Source organism: Hydractinia symbiolongicarpus, chromosome 3 (assembly GCF_029227915.1).
Source record: "Hydractinia symbiolongicarpus strain clone_291-10 chromosome 3, HSymV2.1, whole genome shotgun sequence".
Classification (NCBI taxonomy): domain Eukaryota; kingdom Metazoa; phylum Cnidaria; class Hydrozoa; order Anthoathecata; family Hydractiniidae; genus Hydractinia; species Hydractinia symbiolongicarpus.
This window is the reverse complement of record NC_079877.1, coordinates 18,384,335-18,404,983: the sequence shown is the minus strand read 5'-3', so window position 1 is coordinate 18,404,983 and position 20,649 is coordinate 18,384,335. Positions and strand designations below refer to the sequence as shown.

Genomic DNA, 20,649 nt, shown 5'->3' with positions numbered 1-20,649 from the left:
TGGTTCCCACATCTTGTAGTATAATACAACTAATTTTGCATGGCTAAAGGTTTGACTGTACGGTGAAACTCTTATACAGCTATAGCCTCATCTCCATTTTATTTGACTATTTTTAAAGACAACATCATAAGAAGAATATTTGACGTTAGTACCACGCCAAGGAAAGTCCCCTTTCCAAGTTATTTATATTTGAAGATAGGGGTTAGCCTCATTTTCATGTTATTTAGTTGTTGACAAGAGCGCATCTGGAAATGTTACTGCTAAAAGCATGCAAAAATATCGAATATAGTTTTTTTTCTAAATTTTTGTGGGCAACGGCTTGTTGTCAGTATTTTTTTCAATTTTAACAATAGTTGTTTTGTTTAAATTTTTATATTTTTGGCCCCCTTTTTATGCGACAGGCTTTCATGAAATTTATTGACAACGTCTTTGCATATACGTGCTGTTCGTACTTCTGCATTTGGTTTGAAATCCATTAGGCATCAAAGTGTCCTATCATGGTCTAGTTGTCAGAATACCTTACCTGAAATAAGACTTTTAGATCTCCCTTTGCATAGACTTAAATCTCTAATAAAGCATACATTGTTGTCTAATTATGTTTAATTTATATATACCTAAAATTACTATTGTTCACAATCACTTTCACACCACTTTTTTCTTGGGATTTGCAATTGCAATATTTTTCACATTTTTTCGCTTGTCTGTCTTGTTTTGTAGTGTTGTCTGTGTAAGTTGTGTGTTTTGTATTGTCCACGGTGGCTGTCATACTTCGAGCTCTGCTAACTTTGGCAGTTTCCGGGGTTTACTAGGGCAAAAGTTTTAATTAATAATGTATATTTATCTCCTAGTAAACTGAAATATATGTTTATTTCATTCATTCATTCATTCATTCATTCATTCATTCATATACTTCCCATTCTTGTTTTGTGAAGTCCCTGTTTACATTTCAAAATTATTGCTAATAGATACCGCTCAGTGCAAACCTTATGGTCTGTGGAAAAGGAGAGCACATAAATATCTGATCTGTAGAATAAAACTACAGTCTCAACACTACCTCAAAAACTACTTCGTGTACAATTAACCCCATAAGGAGTGGTCGAGATGTATTAGTATGATTATTAGTCTAAGATATGAACATACTTACCCACAAATGCAGATAGTAGTAACCGGGCTCCTAACTTGTTTGTTAAGAACAGGTTTCTCCCATTCGGATTTCCAATGGCATGTATTCAGCCCCTTTGTGATACCAATATGGTCACTCAATTCCATGTACTAGTAGTTGTTGTTAAAATGACTATATAATTTGTTAACAAATGTTTCAAGTTACTTATAAGCATTATAACTTTAGTAAAATTAAGTATTCATGGGTAAAGGTGGAAAAAGTGGTGGGGGTGGTGCAAAAGGTGGAAAGGGTGCAGCAAAAAGTGATGGAGCTAGTAGCTCAGGTATATATTTTAAAGTATTATTTATATACCTAGTTTATTCATGGTGGTCATTCATGTGCTACTTCTTTTTTGTCAATCTTTGGATAATGAAAAACTTGTTTACGAAACTTTTTTTATGAAATCATATTTCTTTGTGTATAATATTTGAAATTTTATTTCAGATACCAAAGCAAGTGGAAAAAAATCTAATGCAGGAACAGCTGTAAAGGTAAATGTTTATAACCTATGAATTAGAAACAGTGTTGGGGTTGTGATAATCCTTTGCATATTACGTTTTTCCTGACTATACGATGCAATGATTGTACTTTTGCAAATATTTGCGTTTAAGTTGATATTCGCTATGATGAAACTTTGCAATGAAGTTTAGCATCAATTTTATAGTTATGAACATTTCATATGATAATCATGTGTCCGGTGGTATACGTCATGCTTTCAAGTTAAAAAGCATTCTCATGCAGTTGCATGTTTGAAATATTGTTTATGTAACTCACTGTTTTTTTGTTTCTTGCTTGTTATTTGAATGCTAGATAATTGCATATACTATAAGAATGATGAAGTTTGCTGTTAAAAAATAAAAATAATTAAAAACATGTTTTTTAAATTAGCTTCCAGCTCTGACTAGAGCCATAATCACATTCATACTCACATTCATACATTTTGTATCCAGAAAAAAAATTATGTAAAATACTTTTTACAATTCCTAAGAGAATAAGTTAATCAATTGAATGAATACAAAGGTGCTGATGTTATATTCCTATTGAGACGCGGTTTCCTTTCTGTATCAAAAAAGTTGTTTAGACGCAAAAACTACAAAATTGTAAAGGGACGCAGTGTGGTTGGACTGCAGCAAGTGATTCCCAGCTGCACTATTATGACAATTAACAGCCCTCTTGCCAGTAAGGTGTGAAACTCAAAGATGTTCAGAAGCCCTTACATTTAGGTTATGCATAGTCTTACTAATATAGGCATTGCAGCAACCACAAGAGTATTTGTACACGACACTGGAAAACAAAGACTTGGGGAGTTTATGATTAAATCTAAACAAAAAACCTAATTGTACAGAAGATCTGAAAATAATGACATTAATTTTATACCCATTACTAATTTATATTCTTTTCTGGTGTTTAGCTGGCTAAATTGAGTGATTTGGATTTTATATTTTAGCTACACTAGCATTGCAGTTGGAGCTTTAACCAATGTTGTTGGCATACACACTTTATTCTTTGTAATTGGATATCTTTTATTTTTTAAAACATTTGTAAATAACATGACTTGGCTATACTGAACATGTGGGGTTAGCGGTATTAGGCTGAATATTGGTTTTCATCATGTTATATATTCAACAAAATGTAATAAAAGCAATGCAATCATGTTTACTCATAAGTTCTTTTGAGCCTTAATATTTTAAAAAAGTATTGCCTGTGAGAAAGTTACAGTTGCAGCTACAGATAATTGTTGTTGTTTTTTAAATTCATAAAATGTTCTGTCAATAAGTATATAACATTGTTTAAGTATTGCAAGATTGTTATCTCACGTCGGGTATTATTGTGTGTATTGTCATTTATTTGTACTTAAAACCAAAGTTCAACAACTTGTACTTGTATTATACTTGAGTTTACGAATTTAAGCATTCTAGTGTAAGAGGGCAATATGGTTTTTTATAAAGAAAACTATGTGTTTTAATGAAATAATAATAAATAGGAATGCTTTATTGGAAACTGATTCCTTTAAAAGCTAAGACAATTGTAGATAAATAAACCAGTCATGATTTGTTCCAACCCACATGTTGTTTCAATGCAACATATTTGGCCAGTTAAACTGAACAGCACTCCCTAACATATGTATAATACACGATCGATTTACAACAATACCTTAACATGATGGTCACATGCGCACTTAGTTTTTAGTCAGTGGAAAATGCAATCAAATGGAAAAGAGCCTTTATTGACACTATTTATGTAGATGTTTGCTCTTTGCAACATTTGATCTATATTTGAAATCAGCCCAGAAATTATAACATTAGTTTTTTCAGATAAGGGGTTACAACTAAATTACGTCCAGATTACGACCAGATATGTGTCTTGACGAAGTCGTTTGTGCCACAATGGAGTATTATCAAGTTTTGCAATTTATTTTTTTGTCGGTATTATGTAGTTTTTCATGCACTCTATAATATTGATTCCGAACAGGATTTCACATAAACCTTGTCATTATTGTCATTATTTCTTAGTTTTCATCCTTTAATTTCTTTAATTCTGCACCAATAACAGGTTAGATGTAAGGTCGATACAAGTTAACAAATTTTCTGAAGAAAAACACTTTTACACTTTGATATATGCATTTGTAGAGAACACATTATGCTATTATACGTTTTTTTCGATCAGCTTTTCAACAAGTTTTTTTGGATGTTGGTGAGTCATTAATGATGTCATGGAAATATAACCCGTAACTGTTACCTTTCCTGGCCAAGTGGATTTTTCCATGGAGCATTTAGGTAGTAGAAAATGTTACTGCTACTATTCATTATGAAATTATTTATGACAGGTTAGACATATTTTGTGTGAAAAACATTCCAAATGCATGGAAGCCATGGAACAACTGAAAGCAGGAAAGAAATTCAGTGATGTTGCTACACAGCTTAGTGAGGATAAAGCAAGACAAGGGGTACGTTTGTTATTTACGTTAATACATCGTAGCACAGAATTGCACCAAGTGATTCGTTCTTGTTTTACTAAGTTTTTGTTTTTGTAGCTATTAGTTTGTATTCTTAGTTTGCCTAAAGCTTTGGCTTTAACTTTGTGCCAAATTTATTTGTGCCCCTTATAATAAAAAGCATACAATCTGTTTGTTTTAAACCACTATATCGTCACATGAGTTAAGAGTTATGCTCGATCCATTAGCGAGGGAGAAGGCCATTGCAAACTCGCCTCAGATTGATAGCGCAGTTGGAAGTGAAGTAAGGGAGTTGAACCAATGGCTGCTTGTTTGATTCCTGCTCAGTTCAAGTCTTCGTTTTCACCAAAAGATACTTCCTCCACTGCTGAAGTTTGTACATTTGATTCACATGTATTTTAGGGTGATTTGGGGTGGAAGACCAGAGGTGCCATGGTATGTTTCTTTAAAACTATTATAGCTTCAATAAAATGATATGATTGATTAACAAAGTTTCGCGTACAAAAACCTTCTGAGATTTTTCTGTTTATTTTTATGGAATTTTTATCTTCCTATTTATAAAATTATTTTTGCAATTATTATATTCCCTAGAAGCTGAAAAGCAGGGAACAAATGTTTTAACTGTTCTTACCCACTTACCCACCACTTACCCACCACTTACCCAGAAATTTTAAGAGCACCTGTGACAAGCTGTTAATAATTATTATAGGTTTATCGTTCAAGTCATTTTTGTAACCATAGAAAACTGTTACATTTTCACTGCAATCGTGGAAGAAGTGTGATGAAACATCCTAAAAATAAAATGCGTTGTAATAATTTTGTCCGCGATTGTGGTACAGTCAATAATTTTGGACCTTGTAGGAGAGTTAACACCTGATTTTATTAACAAAATTTGAGGAACGTTTTGAAATATAATAAAATATGCATAGGATATCAATATGGATGAAAAATATCAGAGTTTTGTTATTTTTAAATTATTTCTGAAATGACTCTAATCAGTAATGCAATCAGTAATCTAAGGAGTACTGATGATAGATTGCTAAAAATGAAAAAAGATTGTGTACATTTACACTCTTTAGTGTACTTAATCATAACGAATTCAATTACTTTTGATATTTGACTTAAACCTTTCTTTTTTTTATATTCCTGACTTTTACACTTGAAATTGACATATAAGAAGTATGGTAAAAATATCACATTGTGAATTTTTTAATTTTTTCCAAAATATTAGTGCAGATCATATCAGTAACATATTAAGGATCGTCTCAAAATGTTCGTATGTTTTTTTCGTATAATTATACGAACGCTACGAAGTACTTCGTTTCGTGAAACGATTGTCATACGAAGTGCTTCGTTTAAAATAAAAAATATAAACGAAGTTTATACGAACTTTTTTAATACCTGATACGAACTTAAACGAAGTTTTTTTATCGTACAAAATGAAATGATACGAACTTTGAACAAATTAAATTGCTAAACGATCTTGAAACGAACTTCAAAAGTACCGGCGTAATTGTGCATAATAATTTCAAAACGAAACGAGAAACAAAAGAATTAAACGGTTTTTTTTAAAAAGACGAAAAGAAACGAACTTTAAACGAAACCAGAAATAAAAAAATAAAATATACGAGGTTGACTTTTTTGAAAAGACTAGTAAAATTGCATATTCATGTGTAGATTCATCAATCTACACAATCTACGGTGATCTTTTCGTTTTCTACGATCCCGTTTTCATGATTTTTAAACGATCTATGGCGATCTTTTCGTTTTCTACGATCCCGTTTTCATGATTTTCAAACGATCTCGGCGATCTTTTCGTTTTCTACAATCCCGTTTTCATGATTTTGAAACGATCTATGGCGATATTTTCGTTTTCTACGATCCCGTTTTCATGAATTTTAAACGATCTACGGTGATCTTTTCGTTTTCTACGATCCCGTTTTCATGATTTTTAAACGATCTATGGCGATCTTTTCGTTTTCTACAATCCCGTTTTCATGATTTTTAAACGATCTACAGCGATCTTTTCGTTTTCTACGATTCCGTTTTCATGATTTTTAAACGATCTATGGCGATCTTTTCGTTTTCTACGATTCCGTTTCATGATTTTTAAACGATCTACGGCTATATTTCCATTTTCTAGGATCTCGTTTTCAGGATTTTCAAACGATCTACGGCGATCTTTTCGTTTTCTACGATCCCGTTTTCATGATTTTGAAACGATCTACGGCGATATTTTCGTTTTCTACGATCCCGTTTTCATGATTTTTAAACGATCTACAGAGATGTTTTTGCTTTCTACGATGGAAGACCTTAGACAATAAATCCAATTAAAATAAACGAAGTTCGTTTAACGAAACGAACTTTATAATTGTTGAAAAAATTTCAATATAAAACTATAGATAATAGTCCAATTATAATAAACGAACTACGTATAAGCAAATTTTTATACGAACTTCTTTAAAAATGATACAAACTACATACGAACTTTATTTTAAATGATGCAAACTTTATACGAACTTGTAATTTTGATGATACGAAAAAGTTCGTATTAAAAGTAAAATGATACGAAAGGTTAAATAAATCGATACGAAGTTTTTTATACAAATTATACGAACTACGTACGGACATTTTGAGACGGTCCCAGTAATAGAAAATTTTTTTCAGGGCAGTAAAGTTCACATACTTCGCAACAAAATAATGTTTATACCAATAAGTCCATTATAAATCCATATAACAAAAACTTAATGGTTTTAATACTTACATTGTGTACAGTAAATATGTTTTTAGTTAAAATTGATAATTAGTTTTCAAAACCAAAAAAAAGGGTAAATTTTAACCTTTTTCGTTCATTTTTGATTAAAGGGGCTACGGAACGGCTGTTGGTTTTCAACTTTAGTGACTTACACAAAAGTCGAGCTGATCGCGGCGGAAAACAAAAATGGCTATTTTTCCGGAATGTATGTAATTTACAGACTCGAACATATAGATATATCTAGAATTTTGATCTTCACCAGCCCTGGTTATGTTTTCTTGCTGAAATATTTCTTTGTAATATACTTTTCGGAAAAAAATATTGAACCAGCGAGCAATGTGCGCTGGTCTGTTCATTGCGCAAAACGCGTTTGCCGGATTTTTAATATGTGCGCGGAATTAACGGAATGTGAGCATTTTAACCGGTTCGTAGCCCCTTTAAGGCGTGAGTATAGGAAAAAAATCGTTTTTTTTTCTTTTGAAGTTTTTCTACAACATTTTCCATAAGAATATACTTTTCAAAGTTCTCAGGTTTTTTGTGATTTCTGTTTCTACAATTTGTTTTTGTTCTACCCATACTCGACTGTGTGTGATTGCGAATAATGTGAGCAAACACGTGCGGAATAAAAAGATATTAAAAAAACCTGTTATCTAATAGTCGTTACCATAGTGACCAATTATTTATGCAGAAGTATAGGAATTCTGTAAAAAACTTTAAACCTCTTTTTCACAGCGTTCATTTTTTAAGAGAGGACTTCGTACGTTCAAAACCTCTTTTACGAAACTATAAAGGCTCTGGGTTGGAGAGCACCTCTAGCGTGGAAAGGAATGTCTGATCTAAAAACGATTGTTTTTTATTTCGTGAGTTTGAGCAGAAGGCGAGTTATGATGAGTTTTCCGACGATCAGAGGTTAAAAATTGTGGAAAAAAATGTAATAATAAATATCTCCAAAAGTAAAAATTGTTAAGAAAAAATTTAAACACCGTTTTTAGAATAATGTTTTGTGATCCCAAAAAAGCAAACAGAACCTAGTAGTTTTGTAAATGGGATCTCATTTGTAGGAGAGGAGTCGTTTTTTATTCGTGTCTGTAATCCCTATTCATACCGGCAGTGTGCACAACGTGCACATGTAAAATTTAAAAAAAAAAATTAAAATCCAAAATTTCTCTAATCTGTGAGGTCCTCCTCACTAATAATACAAAATTGTTTTTTCAACATATAAGTGGTTGGGAAGCAAGACTAACCAATCTAACAAAAGGAAAAAACATGGCATACAATGTTTTACCCGTTGATTTTCGCTGTTTATTGCAGTCCATTTTACTCAAAAAAGGCCGACAACGCGATTTGTACCCCTGTGTGTGACCGCCCAGAAAGTTTTTTTTTACAAAATATTTTTTTTTAGTGGTACATTAATGTTAAAATGTTATCCAGTCAAAATTTCAGAGCCATGGGACTAACTGAACAATTTCAAAGGACCATGAGCCCTATGTGCACACTGCCGGTTTTAAGCGGTCCCAAAAAAGCCGGTATGAACAGGGTTAAACCTTCAACCTTTATTTTTTCTTAAAAATTTTTATACCATTATATAGGAAACCATACAAGCTTTCTAAAAATATATACATTGATGTATCGAAATAAAGTTTTGGTGAATTAATAGCATTTTAAAATATCACACCTTTTTTGTATACTCACGCCTTAATTTCTCAAGTTTGTGACAATTTAACCCTTTTTCTTCCCTTGAGTGCTGTTTTCTCACTAAAATTCAGTTACCTTGAGGAATTAATGTTTCTAAACCCATCTTGAACATGTCCATAATTTGTATAACATGACATTTAACGTGAAGAGAACTACATATTAAATACCCCTAAAAAATCTTTAATATTGTGTGTTGTTATCACTGATAATTTTTATATTCAGTTTGTATAAGCGAAAATTTGCTCCCTGCACTCTATACTATAATTTATATACTGTAATTTCTGCAGCTAATTATTTCCCTTACATGCAGTCGACGCTCGAACTCCCCGCGGACCGACGAAAAAAAGGATGATCGAGATATCGAGTGTCGAAAGCCTTTAAAGTTTGAGAGAGCGAAATACCCGTACTTGTTCATGAAAGTTTACGTTTTTGATTTGATTGTTTAGTCAAATATGTGGAACAGAAAAAGGTAGCCATTTTTAAAATAAGGAGGATTTTAAAAAACCCCAAATTGTAAACATTTGACAGTCCTATGTATCAATCGAACTTTTTATAAAATCGGATGTTTATTCGAAATATAAGGGAAAAGTTCGAGATAAATTGATAAACTTAGCTGAAGGGACCGGGGAAATAGTTCGAAAAAGCAAAAGTTGAGATAACGGGTATTCGAGATATCGTGCGTGGACTGTATATATGATATAGGATATAGATTAATTTTTGCGGCAAACTCGTTTTTTTTCACTTGAATTGTGCAAGATACGTAAAACCGTGCTTGGTTTCTTTTAACTATTTGCGACAAAAACCACTGTTTCAACTTCCTTGAAGGTGACAGTATACGTTTATTGTATCAAGAAATCGTTATTTTTTATTAGCCATATTAAAGAAACAACGATCTTTCCAATGGTGAAACTATTTATTTTTCGAAGGGGAATATTGACTTTATCCAAATAACTAACTTTTTTTCTAATCGGTATTTCACACCTCAAATTGAATAAGAGTTAAGAGTGAATGTTTTTATCATCGTCTCGAGTATAACTTTTAAAATGAAATTATATTTCCTTTCCGAAAAGAAACACTTTCAGTTCTAAAGGTGTATGCCATCCTGTTCTGTTTCTGCAAGTCACAGAAAAATGTTAAACGACAAGTTCTATTTCTAGGGTATTCTCAGTCACGTATTTGCGAATAATAAAATTTAAAAGGACAACTTTCTAAATAATCATCGCCTCGGAAGTGTGAAAGTATCACCATCATTATGAGTATGCTTGAAAGGTGTGATATTTTAAAAAATCTTTAGAAAACGTCAGAAGATCTACAAAGGAGTGTGCTACTGTGATGAAGCCAACGTGTTTATCTAAAAGCGATTTTTTTTTTAAAATCAACAATTCTCTAGATATTACATCTTAAAGACGAAAGTTTAAGTTAAAAAATGGCTTTTTTAGAAAAAGTAGAATAAATCAAAAACAGGGACTTTGTGGAAAATAATTAAAAAATCGTTTTTACATACGTCTATCTCGATTCTAAAGAACATCGAATAAGATTTGGAAACGAAGTAGTTTTGTAAATGAAGTCACTTTTTTGAAGGCAGGGTGTGTTTCAAATATGTTTCTGTATTTTCTAGTGTTAAAAAGTTTCAAATTATTTTTATACCATTTGATAGATGTTTAAAAATGCTTTTTGGTGATGTATGAATGAATAAACTTTAATTAACTATCGCTGAAAAAATCGCGATTTAAAAAACCATTCTCAAAAGGTATACCGTCACCTTGAAAAAGAAAAAATTTGAGAGGCTCAAATAAAAAAATCTGTGGCATATTTTTTTCGATTAAAAGGTTTTTGATGCAAAATGAAGAATTTAATTTTGCCATCGGAAGCTCTTATTAAGAAAATGTTTTTTATGAAAGTTTGCATTTTGAATATGTTCCATGAAAAATGATAACAAGAAAGTATGGACAAGCATCAGATCTAATGTGAAGTAAATACATTCTTTGACCAGCATCGTTTGACTCATTGTCTGAAAAAATTTCAAATAATTTTGTGATTCGGTAGTTTTAAAAAAAAATTGCGGGACTTAATTTGACAATTAAAATTGCAAAAATGTCTGTCTGTCTGTCTTGTTTTGTTTAAATTTTAGGTTGGACCATTTCAAGAAGCTGCATTTGCATTGCAGCCAAGTACTGTGGACAATCCTAAGTATACAGACCCACCTGTGCGAACAAATTTTGGATATCATATAATTATGATTGAAGGCAAAAAATAACAACGCTATGAATTTAACACAGTTGAGATTGCTCGGGATATGAAAAATTAATTCAAATTAATTATTGTGCCAACTCAGACATCGCCATGAACTGACATGATTCTTTATGTAAATTTTAAAATGCTTAAATATGTTGTCTATTAAATAGTCACCACCCTAGTTTTGACAATGTGTTCCTGTACCATTGTGTAGATTAATTTATTACCTACTCGGAAGGAAAATTGATCTCGTAGAAAGGTTTAAACTCCTGGGTGTATCCCTGTAATCCAAGCATGCAATAAGAGGGGCACCTTAAAAGGCAAGGGTTCATCATGTATTTTTTTATCCTCTTCAAGATCTATCCAGTGTTACAACTGTTTTTTAATTCTATTGCATAGGTACCTAAAGCTAAATCTTTCAAGGTGTGTACTCTATTATATGCTTCGGTGGTTGCGTCTCCGTATATTATATGCTAGGGGTAGTGCTTATTAGTGTGGCTTTAATAAGCACTGCCCCTAACATGACAATAAAAAAATCCTCATAATACTGTACATTTTTACAGAATTGTGGTAACTTAATTCGGTTGTATTTTTATTTTCGTTACCTTCATTCGTAGAAGTCGTGAAGAAATTTTTATGACTTTCTGATATGTGCGTGGGAGCGAGAAGTAACATCCTTATCTAATAGCGTTTTTCTTACTGGAGTAGAGGACCTTACATTTTTTCGCTTTCTAGACACCTGCTTACCCATCAGAGTACTCAGAAAACAATATGATATTTAGCTGAGGAATATTTTTGTGTGGTGAATGCCTAGACAAAAAATAAATTTAAAAAAATATGGTGTGGTGGCGATATATGTAGCAAAAATTTGGTTGATGTTACCATTTTAAAGAAGTTAGAATCTTTATTGACTTGGCAGCGAATTCATGTCGTTACTGCCAGTAAACTACAACCCTGGAAATAATATTTCGAAAATAGTCCGTTTTCAGGGTTTTTTCAAAATGAGCAAACATCACTTGGTGAGTTCGCTGCAACCGCTAGGCTGCGAAGTTTCTCTTTAGGAAGCGGTGTAGGCCGAGTAACCAACGTCGAAAATGCGTTGGTAGAAAAATGTCCGTATTATGGAATAGTCCACTCCACCCGGAAAGGTCCGAAATATGGTGGGATTGGGACATGCCGAGGTCCGCAAATATTAGCACCCTTAAAAATTTGAACCTAACAAATAACCTTATTGACATGTGACGTGTAAATAAGACCTTACTGACATGTGAACTTCGACAAGTTTGCAGTAGAAACGACGTACTTCTTTGCTTTTGGTTTCGATCTGTGAAATTGCACCCTTTTTCCAAGTATATTATGTCTGGGGTTGTACGTCATTCCTACAATATGTAGAGCTTATTAAATCACTTTCAGTTTATGTAGTCATAGAAAATGTGCTGATTACAAAGTGACGCCAAATGGCTGATATTGGTCCACAGCTACCGCCACATCTTCAAAAAAAAAAAGAAAGACAGAATAACGTGGAGAAAAAACAATGTTATGGTCCTGTTTTGCCCAATGGTTTTCAAAAAGTGAAGAAAAGCGAGGAACGAGTTATTGAACCAGCGTTACCAACGTCTTTCTCGCAACATGAAGGTAGTTGCCTTTTCTAAATTATTTTCTCACCTTTCCTAGTCAAATTTTTTCCGGACAAGGTAATTTAAAGAAGCTCTCGAAAACAATTTCCCCTTTTGCTTTCAATATCAGTTGTCGCTTTCAGGGTTCCCTTTGGTCCTAATTTTATTTTCGCCAAAAGATCCTGTTCCTAAATTTTCACTGTTTATGTGCCACTATTTTGGAACTTTTTATCAGTTAATATTTTTCATGTGTGCAGATATCTTCAGTACTGTTTTGTTTGAATATGTTGTATGTGTACTTAGTTTTCTTTGGCCCTCATTGATTCACAAATGTATGAAACCTTAGCTACGGTATCTGATAATCTGTCTTATGTTTGAGATAGTTTAGTTGCTCAGAAGTTTTCTTCTTGTTTTAGGATAACATAGTTTTAAAATATGAGCAAAAAAGCTAAAAAAATTTCTAACCGTTCTTGTTGGGAAACTAGTTTTTCTTGGATTAAAAAATATAGAGAATGAGAACAGTTTCTGTGCATATTGTAGTGTGTACAAGACGAATTTCAGGATAGATAATTCTGGTTTATCACAAGTTAAAGCTTATGTCCGCAGTGCTGGAAGTATTGAATGGAAAAACCAATCAAAAATTATTCAATATTAAAGGAGGCCCGACCATGGCTGGGGCCGACGGGCTAAGAAAATGCTTTAAACATTCGGCCCCCTAGATTGGCTAAAACATACTTCAAATTCCGAAATATTGCGCTCGAAAGTTTTTACAAAATGCAGGAGATTATTTATAGAAATATAGAAACGCCATATTTTATGTAAGATATATTTGAAGATATCGAAGCAAAATAAAGATAATGCAGAGAAAGGCTATAGTATATGACAACTCCCAGACCTTCTCCGTAAGTTTTCCAAATACTCACTGTCTGTTGTCGTTCGATTGAACAAGTTCGTTGGCAATTTTGATCAGGTGTAGTTTGTCAGTCCTATCTTTTTGGAAATTGAGAATCGATATGGAGTTGAAACGAGCTGGAAGCATTGTTGATCTTACACAGAGCATATATATGTATTGATCAATTAATAATTGATTAAAACACATAACCTTATAAAAAACATCACTTCTTGGCAAAGAAGTGGGCGGGCTTAAGCTTGAGTTTGGCATTGCACCATATTTTAAAAAGAACATGCTAGAAGACTTTGTGAATCATCATTTACATTTAAATTCGATGAAACCACTACAAGTCAAATTAAAAAGCAGTACGATAGTTATGTTCAATTTTGGTCTCCAAATATTCGTCAAATTGTCAATCAATTTTATGGTTCTCTTTTTGTTGGTCATTGTACCAGTGAACAGCTGCTGCCCCAATTTGATTTCAGTGAAGAGATGGTTGGGACCATGCTCTTCTTATGTATCACGGTATGGATAGTCCTAATGTAAATGTGAAATTTCAAAAAGATCTGAAAAAAATTTTTGAAGAAACAACTGGTGGAAAATTCTTGCTACCTCCATTTCTGCGCGCACAGGAAAAACACAGCACTATGATTCAATGTATTATCTCATTTTGCGGAGAATGTGTATGAATAGAAAATATGCCATAAGAATCATTTAAAGCTAGTTACATAGCTAATGTTATGCTGGCCAAGTAGCCAGTTTTATGTCAGATAAGTAGCTAGTGTTATGCTAGTGAAAAAACAACTGGTGGAAAATTGTTATATGTGGACACTTGTACCTTACATAAGGTACATACGTCCTTCAAAAAAGGAGTTTCCGTACTTCCAATTGACATCGACCAGTTTGCTGTGGACTTTTTAAATTATCTGCTGTACGTCGTAAAAATTTTTACGTGTGATTGAGTAATGGGAAAATCTTAAGGAGCACTTTTGTACATTTTTGTTGAAGCAAAAAGAATTTAAGAAATCTGGAAAAGAAACGAAGCGTTACAAAAATATTGTTGAACGGTAAATGATGAAATGACTTTGCCGCATCTTGCTTTTGTTGTATCCCTTTCTAACGAGTATGAATCATACCTTTTCACATTTTAATCAGAAAAGCCATTGATTCATATGCTATCCCATGGTATGAGTACACTATTAACGAACATCCTGAAGCACTTTGTTAACAAAAAGTCTCTCTTTGTTTCGAAGGATGGTGTGAGTGAAATCAAATCATGATCTTGTGGAACTGAATTTGGATAAAAAGGATGGATCAATGGAAGATGTATCAGTTAGGGGAAATCAATGATTCAAGGTTACAATCGAAGATGACAGTAGTAAAATTAGTTCAACTTTTTCCGGAAATAACTATTGGGATTATGCTTTAGAGTATTGTGGAGTTTACTTTACTTTAAGCCTGAAGTGAATTACACTAGGCCTGATGATTACTGGAGTAGTATTGCAGAAATTTTAGAGGAGAAAGGCATGTTGAAATATCAGCAGCTTCTTTGCTTGTGGAAGGCAGTGCTCCCAATCAGTCATGGTAATGTTGTTCCGGAGAGAGGTTTCTCCATCAACAAATATCTGCTTTTTATTCATGGTAATAGTTTAAGTGAAAGTACTTTGGTGACATTGCGATTGGTAAAAGATGAGCTGTGTGACCTGGGTGACTTATCTAAAGTGAAAATAACAAAAGAACTATTTAAGTAAAAATATCTTCAAGGTAAAAATTCTTTGAGTGACTTATCATCATCTTTGAGTGACTTATCTGACTTAGTATGTTTCGATTCATGAATTCATTCGATTTTGTTACAATTTTCAAAGTGTGAGAATAAAAATACGGTTTATTGTACCTGTTGAAATGGAGCTACGTAAATTATCATTGTTCTGTATGAATAACTTTTTGTCTCCATTTTCTTTTGATAACAGATGTTTTGCTAATCTTGAAGCGAAAAAAGCAATGAAAGAAAATGAAGAAAAAAGAAAGATGAGATGGAACAAGCACAAATTCAGAAAGATGTAGAAAGACTTAATACTATCTCTATGTTGAATAAGGACATACTGTTCACCAAGGATTCCATTAAAAGTATTGAAGAAACAGTAAGAGAAGCTAATGAAGAGACCATTTAGAAAAGATGACATTCAAAAATCTCACACTATCATTCAAATGAGTCTAGACAGGAGTAGATATTTAGAAAATACACTGAGTAAACTTGAAGGTAAACGAAAAAAACTGGATAAGTGATTATTGGTGAAATTAAAATTAGCAGTTCTGCAGTGTTTATTTTATGTTATGACAACAGTCAATTTTATGTTCATTTTTTGTCTTCTGTCTTTACAAGCCTAGATCTTGTGTTGCGTTATGTATCGTGTTTAGCTATTTTGTTGTATTATTATATCTAATATAATGTGATAGAGCGTTATGTCCACCGTATTTCATAATGTTTAGTAGTGTATCGAGCCATTATGTAATGTTCTTTCAATGAACTTGAAATTGCTAGACACATCGGTAAAATATTAGAAATGATTCATAATTTTCTACAATTCAACAAAAATTTTTCCTAATTTTTCATAGTTTTTTGAGTAAATCTTACCTAATTTCCTAATTATATTCAAATTAAATTAACGCCAATTTTTTTTTCTCATCGCAAAATTTAATCAATGCCAAATTTAATTTTTTCCTCCATCGCCGAATTGAAAATAAAATTAATACGTATAAAGTAGTTCACTTGATTAGATGTTAACGCTTTACATTAAGATAGCGATCATGAAGAAGAAGAAGAGGGAGAAGAAGAAGAAGAAAAAGAAGAAGAAGAAGAAATAATTGGTCCCTGTATGCCAATGCAAGACGTAAGTCAGTTTTTTTCAAATTTCTTGAAATAAACTATTTCACCTTTTTGTGTTTGTCAACACTGCTACGATTGATACGCCGTACATTTTACAACGATAGGATGATGCAGGTGAAGCGGAGAGGATAAAGCAAGAATTCGAGTCGCGTTCAAAGACAATGAAAAACAAGATCATTGGCAAGGTATGGTAATCTTAGCTTTCTGGTAAAGAGCTATGATAACTTTAACATCTGCAACACTGTGACCATGTTATTCTTTAACCCTGAATAGCATCGTTTTGTTCGGCATGTAATTGATTGCTGAAACGTTGTGACTTTTCCTAACTTTTTTTTGGGCTTGTAATGATAAAAAACTATGCTTCGCGGGGTATTGCATTTCTTGGACGAAAGTAAGTTTTGTAAATTTTAAAAAATGCTGACATGATCTTTATACCTTTACCGTTAAAATCAGTAACTTTCGTACAAATATGACGTCATTTTCTTTTCATCTCTATGTATTAAATAAATCTATCAAGAATTTAGGTCGCATCGTCAGTTATGCTTAAGAAATTCAAATTTATTGCAAAATTGGAAAACGACCTTTTTTAGGCATGTATGACGTCATTATTTGGTACAACGACATCTGATTTAATGTGCTGATGAGTTGGATTCAATTAGCTCTTTTACCGATTGATACCTTTGAACAAGAATCCTGGACTGAGACATATTGGTTTAGGAGAGGTGCTCAGAAGGATAGCTGGAAAAGTGATTATGTCTTTAACAAAGGATAAAGTAACAGAAGCGGCAGGATCTTTACAATTATGTGCTGGGCAGGAAGCAGGAGCCGAAGCAGCAATACACGCTATGCATGACATATTCGATATGGATGAAACAGAAGCAGTCTTGTTGATTGATGCAGAAAACGCCTTCAACTCTATTAATAGGAAAGTCATGCTTCATAACATAGCTATTCTTTGTCCAATCATATCAACATACATCAGTAACTGTTACAGCTCTCCAGCGCGACTGTTCATAACTTGAGAAGGAGAAATAAAATCAACAGAAGGTACTACTCAAGGCGACCCGCCTGCGATGGCTGCATATGCTCTTTCTGTAACGCCATTACTTTCAACCTTATTGTTTAAGAGTGAAGAAAATAATTTTACAACGAAGGAAGTTGCTTTTGCAGATGATTTCACTGTGGCTGGAAAGGTTCATGAGATAAAATCTATATGGGACTCCTTGAATCTAACTGGACCGAAGTATGGGTACTATCCAAAGGCAGTCAAATCCTTATTAATTGTGAAAGCAGAATATACTGATAAGGCTGCTGAGTATTTTGGTGATACGGATGTGAAAATAACAACAACAGGACAACGTCACCTTGGAGCAGTAATCGGAAGTGTTGTATACAAGACAGAATATGTGTCAAACATGGTAGAATCCTGGGCGAAACAATTCCGTCTTTTATCAAAAATTGCGGAAATAGATCCCCAAGCTGCATAATGTGGATTTATCAATGGATTCCGTAGTAAATTGACGTATTTTATAAGAAATATACCGGATATTTGTGACTTGCTATATCCACTGGAAGGAATAATGCGTGATGAGTTTATACCTGCATTAAATGGGGGCATTCTATGCTCCGATAATGAAAGATTGCTTATGTCATTTCCACCACGTATGGGTGGTATGGGTCTCATAGTATTTCATGAGAAAGCAATTCAAGAGTACGCAAATTCTAGAGAACTAACAGCGACAGTTAGAGACCTCGTCCTGCAACAGAATACGTCATATGTAACAACATCTACAGCGAGGACGAAGGGGAAATTCAGAGCCAAACGTGAAAGTCGCCAAAATGAATTACTTCAAAAACTAACTCTGTCACTAGATGCAAGAATGCAACGTCTGAATTGTAGCAACAGAGAAAAAGGATCGTCGAATTGGTTGACAGTTTTACCTTTGAAAGATCACGGCTTTGACCTGAATAAACAGAATTTTTGGAATGCTGTTAGAATAAGATATGGTTGGAATTTATCTAATGTCCCAACAACAGGTGCATGTGGTGCCAAATTTGATTTTCAACATGCTATGAACTGTAAGAAAGGTGGATTTGTTATCATCCGTCACGACAATGTTCGGCACATCACCACAAATATGCTTTCACAAGTTTGTAAAGATGTGGAATCGGAACCTATGTTGATGCCTCTCACTGGTGAAAAGTTTGACAAACGATCAGTAAAAACGTCGCACGAAGCTCGTTTAGACGTAAGAGCTCGAGGATTTTGGGAAAAAGGACAATATGCATTTTATGATATAAGGGTCTTTGATCCAAACGCATCGCGTCATTTTAACCAAAACCTAAAGCAATGTTATGTTAGGAACGAGGCTGAGAAGAAGAATCAATACAACGAAAAAATATTGGAAGTTGAGAACGGATGCTTCACACCGTTGGTATTCTCGATTTATGGCGCAATGGGTCGAGAGTGCCACACATTCTACCGTCGATTGGCTGAAGACATCGCAGCGAAAAAAATCAAAACCTGGGCAATGTGATATCGTGGATCCGGACGAAACTAAGTTTTTCACTACTGAGATCGTGCCTATTATGTAGTAGAGGCTCCCGTACGGCAAATGTCAGGTCAGAATGCAGTAGATTGGTTGCTGAAGACATTGATGTCGATCATCAACTGGCTAAAATTTAGATTTTTCCTTGTAATGTAATCTTTTCTATGTTCTGTTATCCTTCCACGTATAATGTCTCCAGTCGAATTTATATGTATTTAATGTAATTTTTTTTTTAATATATTCTTTTAATATCGGTATATCTCCGTTGGACACCGGTAAAATATATGTATCATCAAAAAAAGTTTAATTACCTGAGCATTGGTAGTTCGATTTTCAAAAATTTATGTGCGGAAGTTTGTGAACGCGAAACGTTGCGATCTTAATTGTTTCCTTTTAGTTTAACGAAGGTGAAAAATTGGAGAGAGAAAATTGGATGCTCGAGTTACCTCCGGAGATAAGCAAGAATTTTGGTGAGTGACAACTTTTTCTCTACGTTTCATGAAACTGCGTCACGTAAATGCAGGAGGGGTAAATATTGTTGAAATAAAGTTTTATTGCAAAGTATGATTTCCTTTTGTGTTTAAAAATTGGAAATGCCTGTTTTAAAAAATAATAAAATAATTTTTATTCGCAGATAAGTACCGTAAGTATTCAATCAGCCCCCCTCCCTTTTCCCTCGGTTTTAATTAATCCTCCACCCTAAAAACAATTTATGCCAAATCGGCCCCTGACTTCAAATAATTCGCCATTAGGTTTACCTGGGTTGAGTAAAGAACGTGGAATTACTCGAGTGTTTATGGCAAGCCTGCCTATGTTATTTTAGGTCTTGGTCCGAGAACGTTTCGGTCCAAAGCTCCTGAACTTGGTGATCAATCTGTATGGACTGATACACCAGCTGATAAAGAAAAAAGATTGAACGTTCGTACCTAACACCGTTTTTATTTTATTAACGACATATCATTTCGTTCGCCATTACGTATATTGAAGCACAACAAACATCGGTTAAATTTTCTTTACTTCATTGAAATTATCGTGTTATCATTTCAGATTATAAAAATCTATGATATGTCACCTTTCATTTTCTTCAACAAAACTTTCCTCATGAATAGAATCACTATTTTTCATCGCATGTTTAGCAACGCAGAGAGGATGCGATGGCTGGAAAAAAACGAAAACCTGAAATAAAAGAGAAAGCTCCATCTGCAGAGGAGATGAAAATGCATGCTCGAGTTGAAGAGTACAATGTAACGTGTTTTTGCTGTACACATTTTCTTTTCTGTCAAATATTTATCTGGCTGTAGTTATGCAATAGATCGATTACGTTTTTTAGAAAGCAACGCGACCGAAATCTCTTCTGGAAATGCACAAAGAAAAGCGCAACAAGGTGTATTTTTCCCCATGATTTGTTATATACGTTTTCCTTTTAAATTGTAACATTTTTTGCTATTTTTTTAGACAGATGAACCCGCAACCCGACGTCCATTTGATCGGGACAAAGATTTGGCTATTCATCGTTCAAACCCAAACGAAGGAGCGAAATTTATCCAATATGCCAAAGGGTTGAATAATAAATTTTCTATGGGGTCTTACGAGAATAAGTTTTTATAACAGTCATAGTGTGTATTCCTGTATTCGCTTTTGTTACTTTAGAAATAATGTCTTTTTGGCAATGCGGACTGGCTCGGCTGGCTTTTAACTTGTGTTTATATGAAGAAAAAAACTACTTTGGTTAGGCGGTCTGGCTCTGAACAATGAAAACATTAAACAAGAAGCCCAGGGGCTTGAAGATTTCCGCCATTAGCCTAAAGATTTTAAAATTTGAAGTTGATCTTGAAAACGGGGAATTATGGGGTAAACAAATGATTGAGTATTCTCAATTATTATTGTAAAAAGAAATACTTT

At 33.5% G+C, this 20,649-nt stretch overlaps 1 protein-coding gene and 1 long non-coding RNA gene across 3 annotated transcripts; both read left to right on the top strand.

Annotated features, from left to right (window-relative positions):
• The first annotated feature begins 1,349 nt into the window (after nucleotides 1-1,349).
• LOC130636089 (uncharacterized) lies at nucleotides 1,350-3,655 on the top strand. The gene is made up of 3 exons (XR_008982213.1): nucleotides 1,350-1,445; nucleotides 1,607-1,653; nucleotides 2,610-3,655. It is a non-coding gene; the product is annotated as an uncharacterized LOC130636089 (long non-coding RNA).
• An 865-nt stretch (nucleotides 3,656-4,520) lies between these two features.
• LOC130636085 (GPALPP motifs-containing protein 1-like) lies at nucleotides 4,521-20,428 on the top strand. 2 transcript variants are annotated; one of them, XM_057445688.1, is made up of 9 exons: nucleotides 4,521-4,553; nucleotides 12,226-12,438; nucleotides 16,111-16,202; nucleotides 16,303-16,383; nucleotides 19,145-19,217; nucleotides 19,571-19,665; nucleotides 19,884-19,991; nucleotides 20,078-20,131; nucleotides 20,207-20,428. In XM_057445688.1, the coding sequence occupies exons 2-9, from the start codon at nucleotides 12,261-12,263 to the stop codon at nucleotides 20,309-20,311; spliced, it is 786 nt and encodes a 261-aa protein (XP_057301671.1). In that variant the 5' UTR covers nucleotides 4,521-4,553; nucleotides 12,226-12,260; the 3' UTR covers nucleotides 20,312-20,428. The 2 variants fall into 2 exon arrangements, with proteins under 2 accessions (XP_057301671.1, XP_057301670.1); XM_057445687.1 differs by having other exon boundaries at nucleotides 4,529-4,553; nucleotides 20,203-20,428.
• The last annotated feature ends 221 nt before the right edge of the window (nucleotides 20,429-20,649 follow it).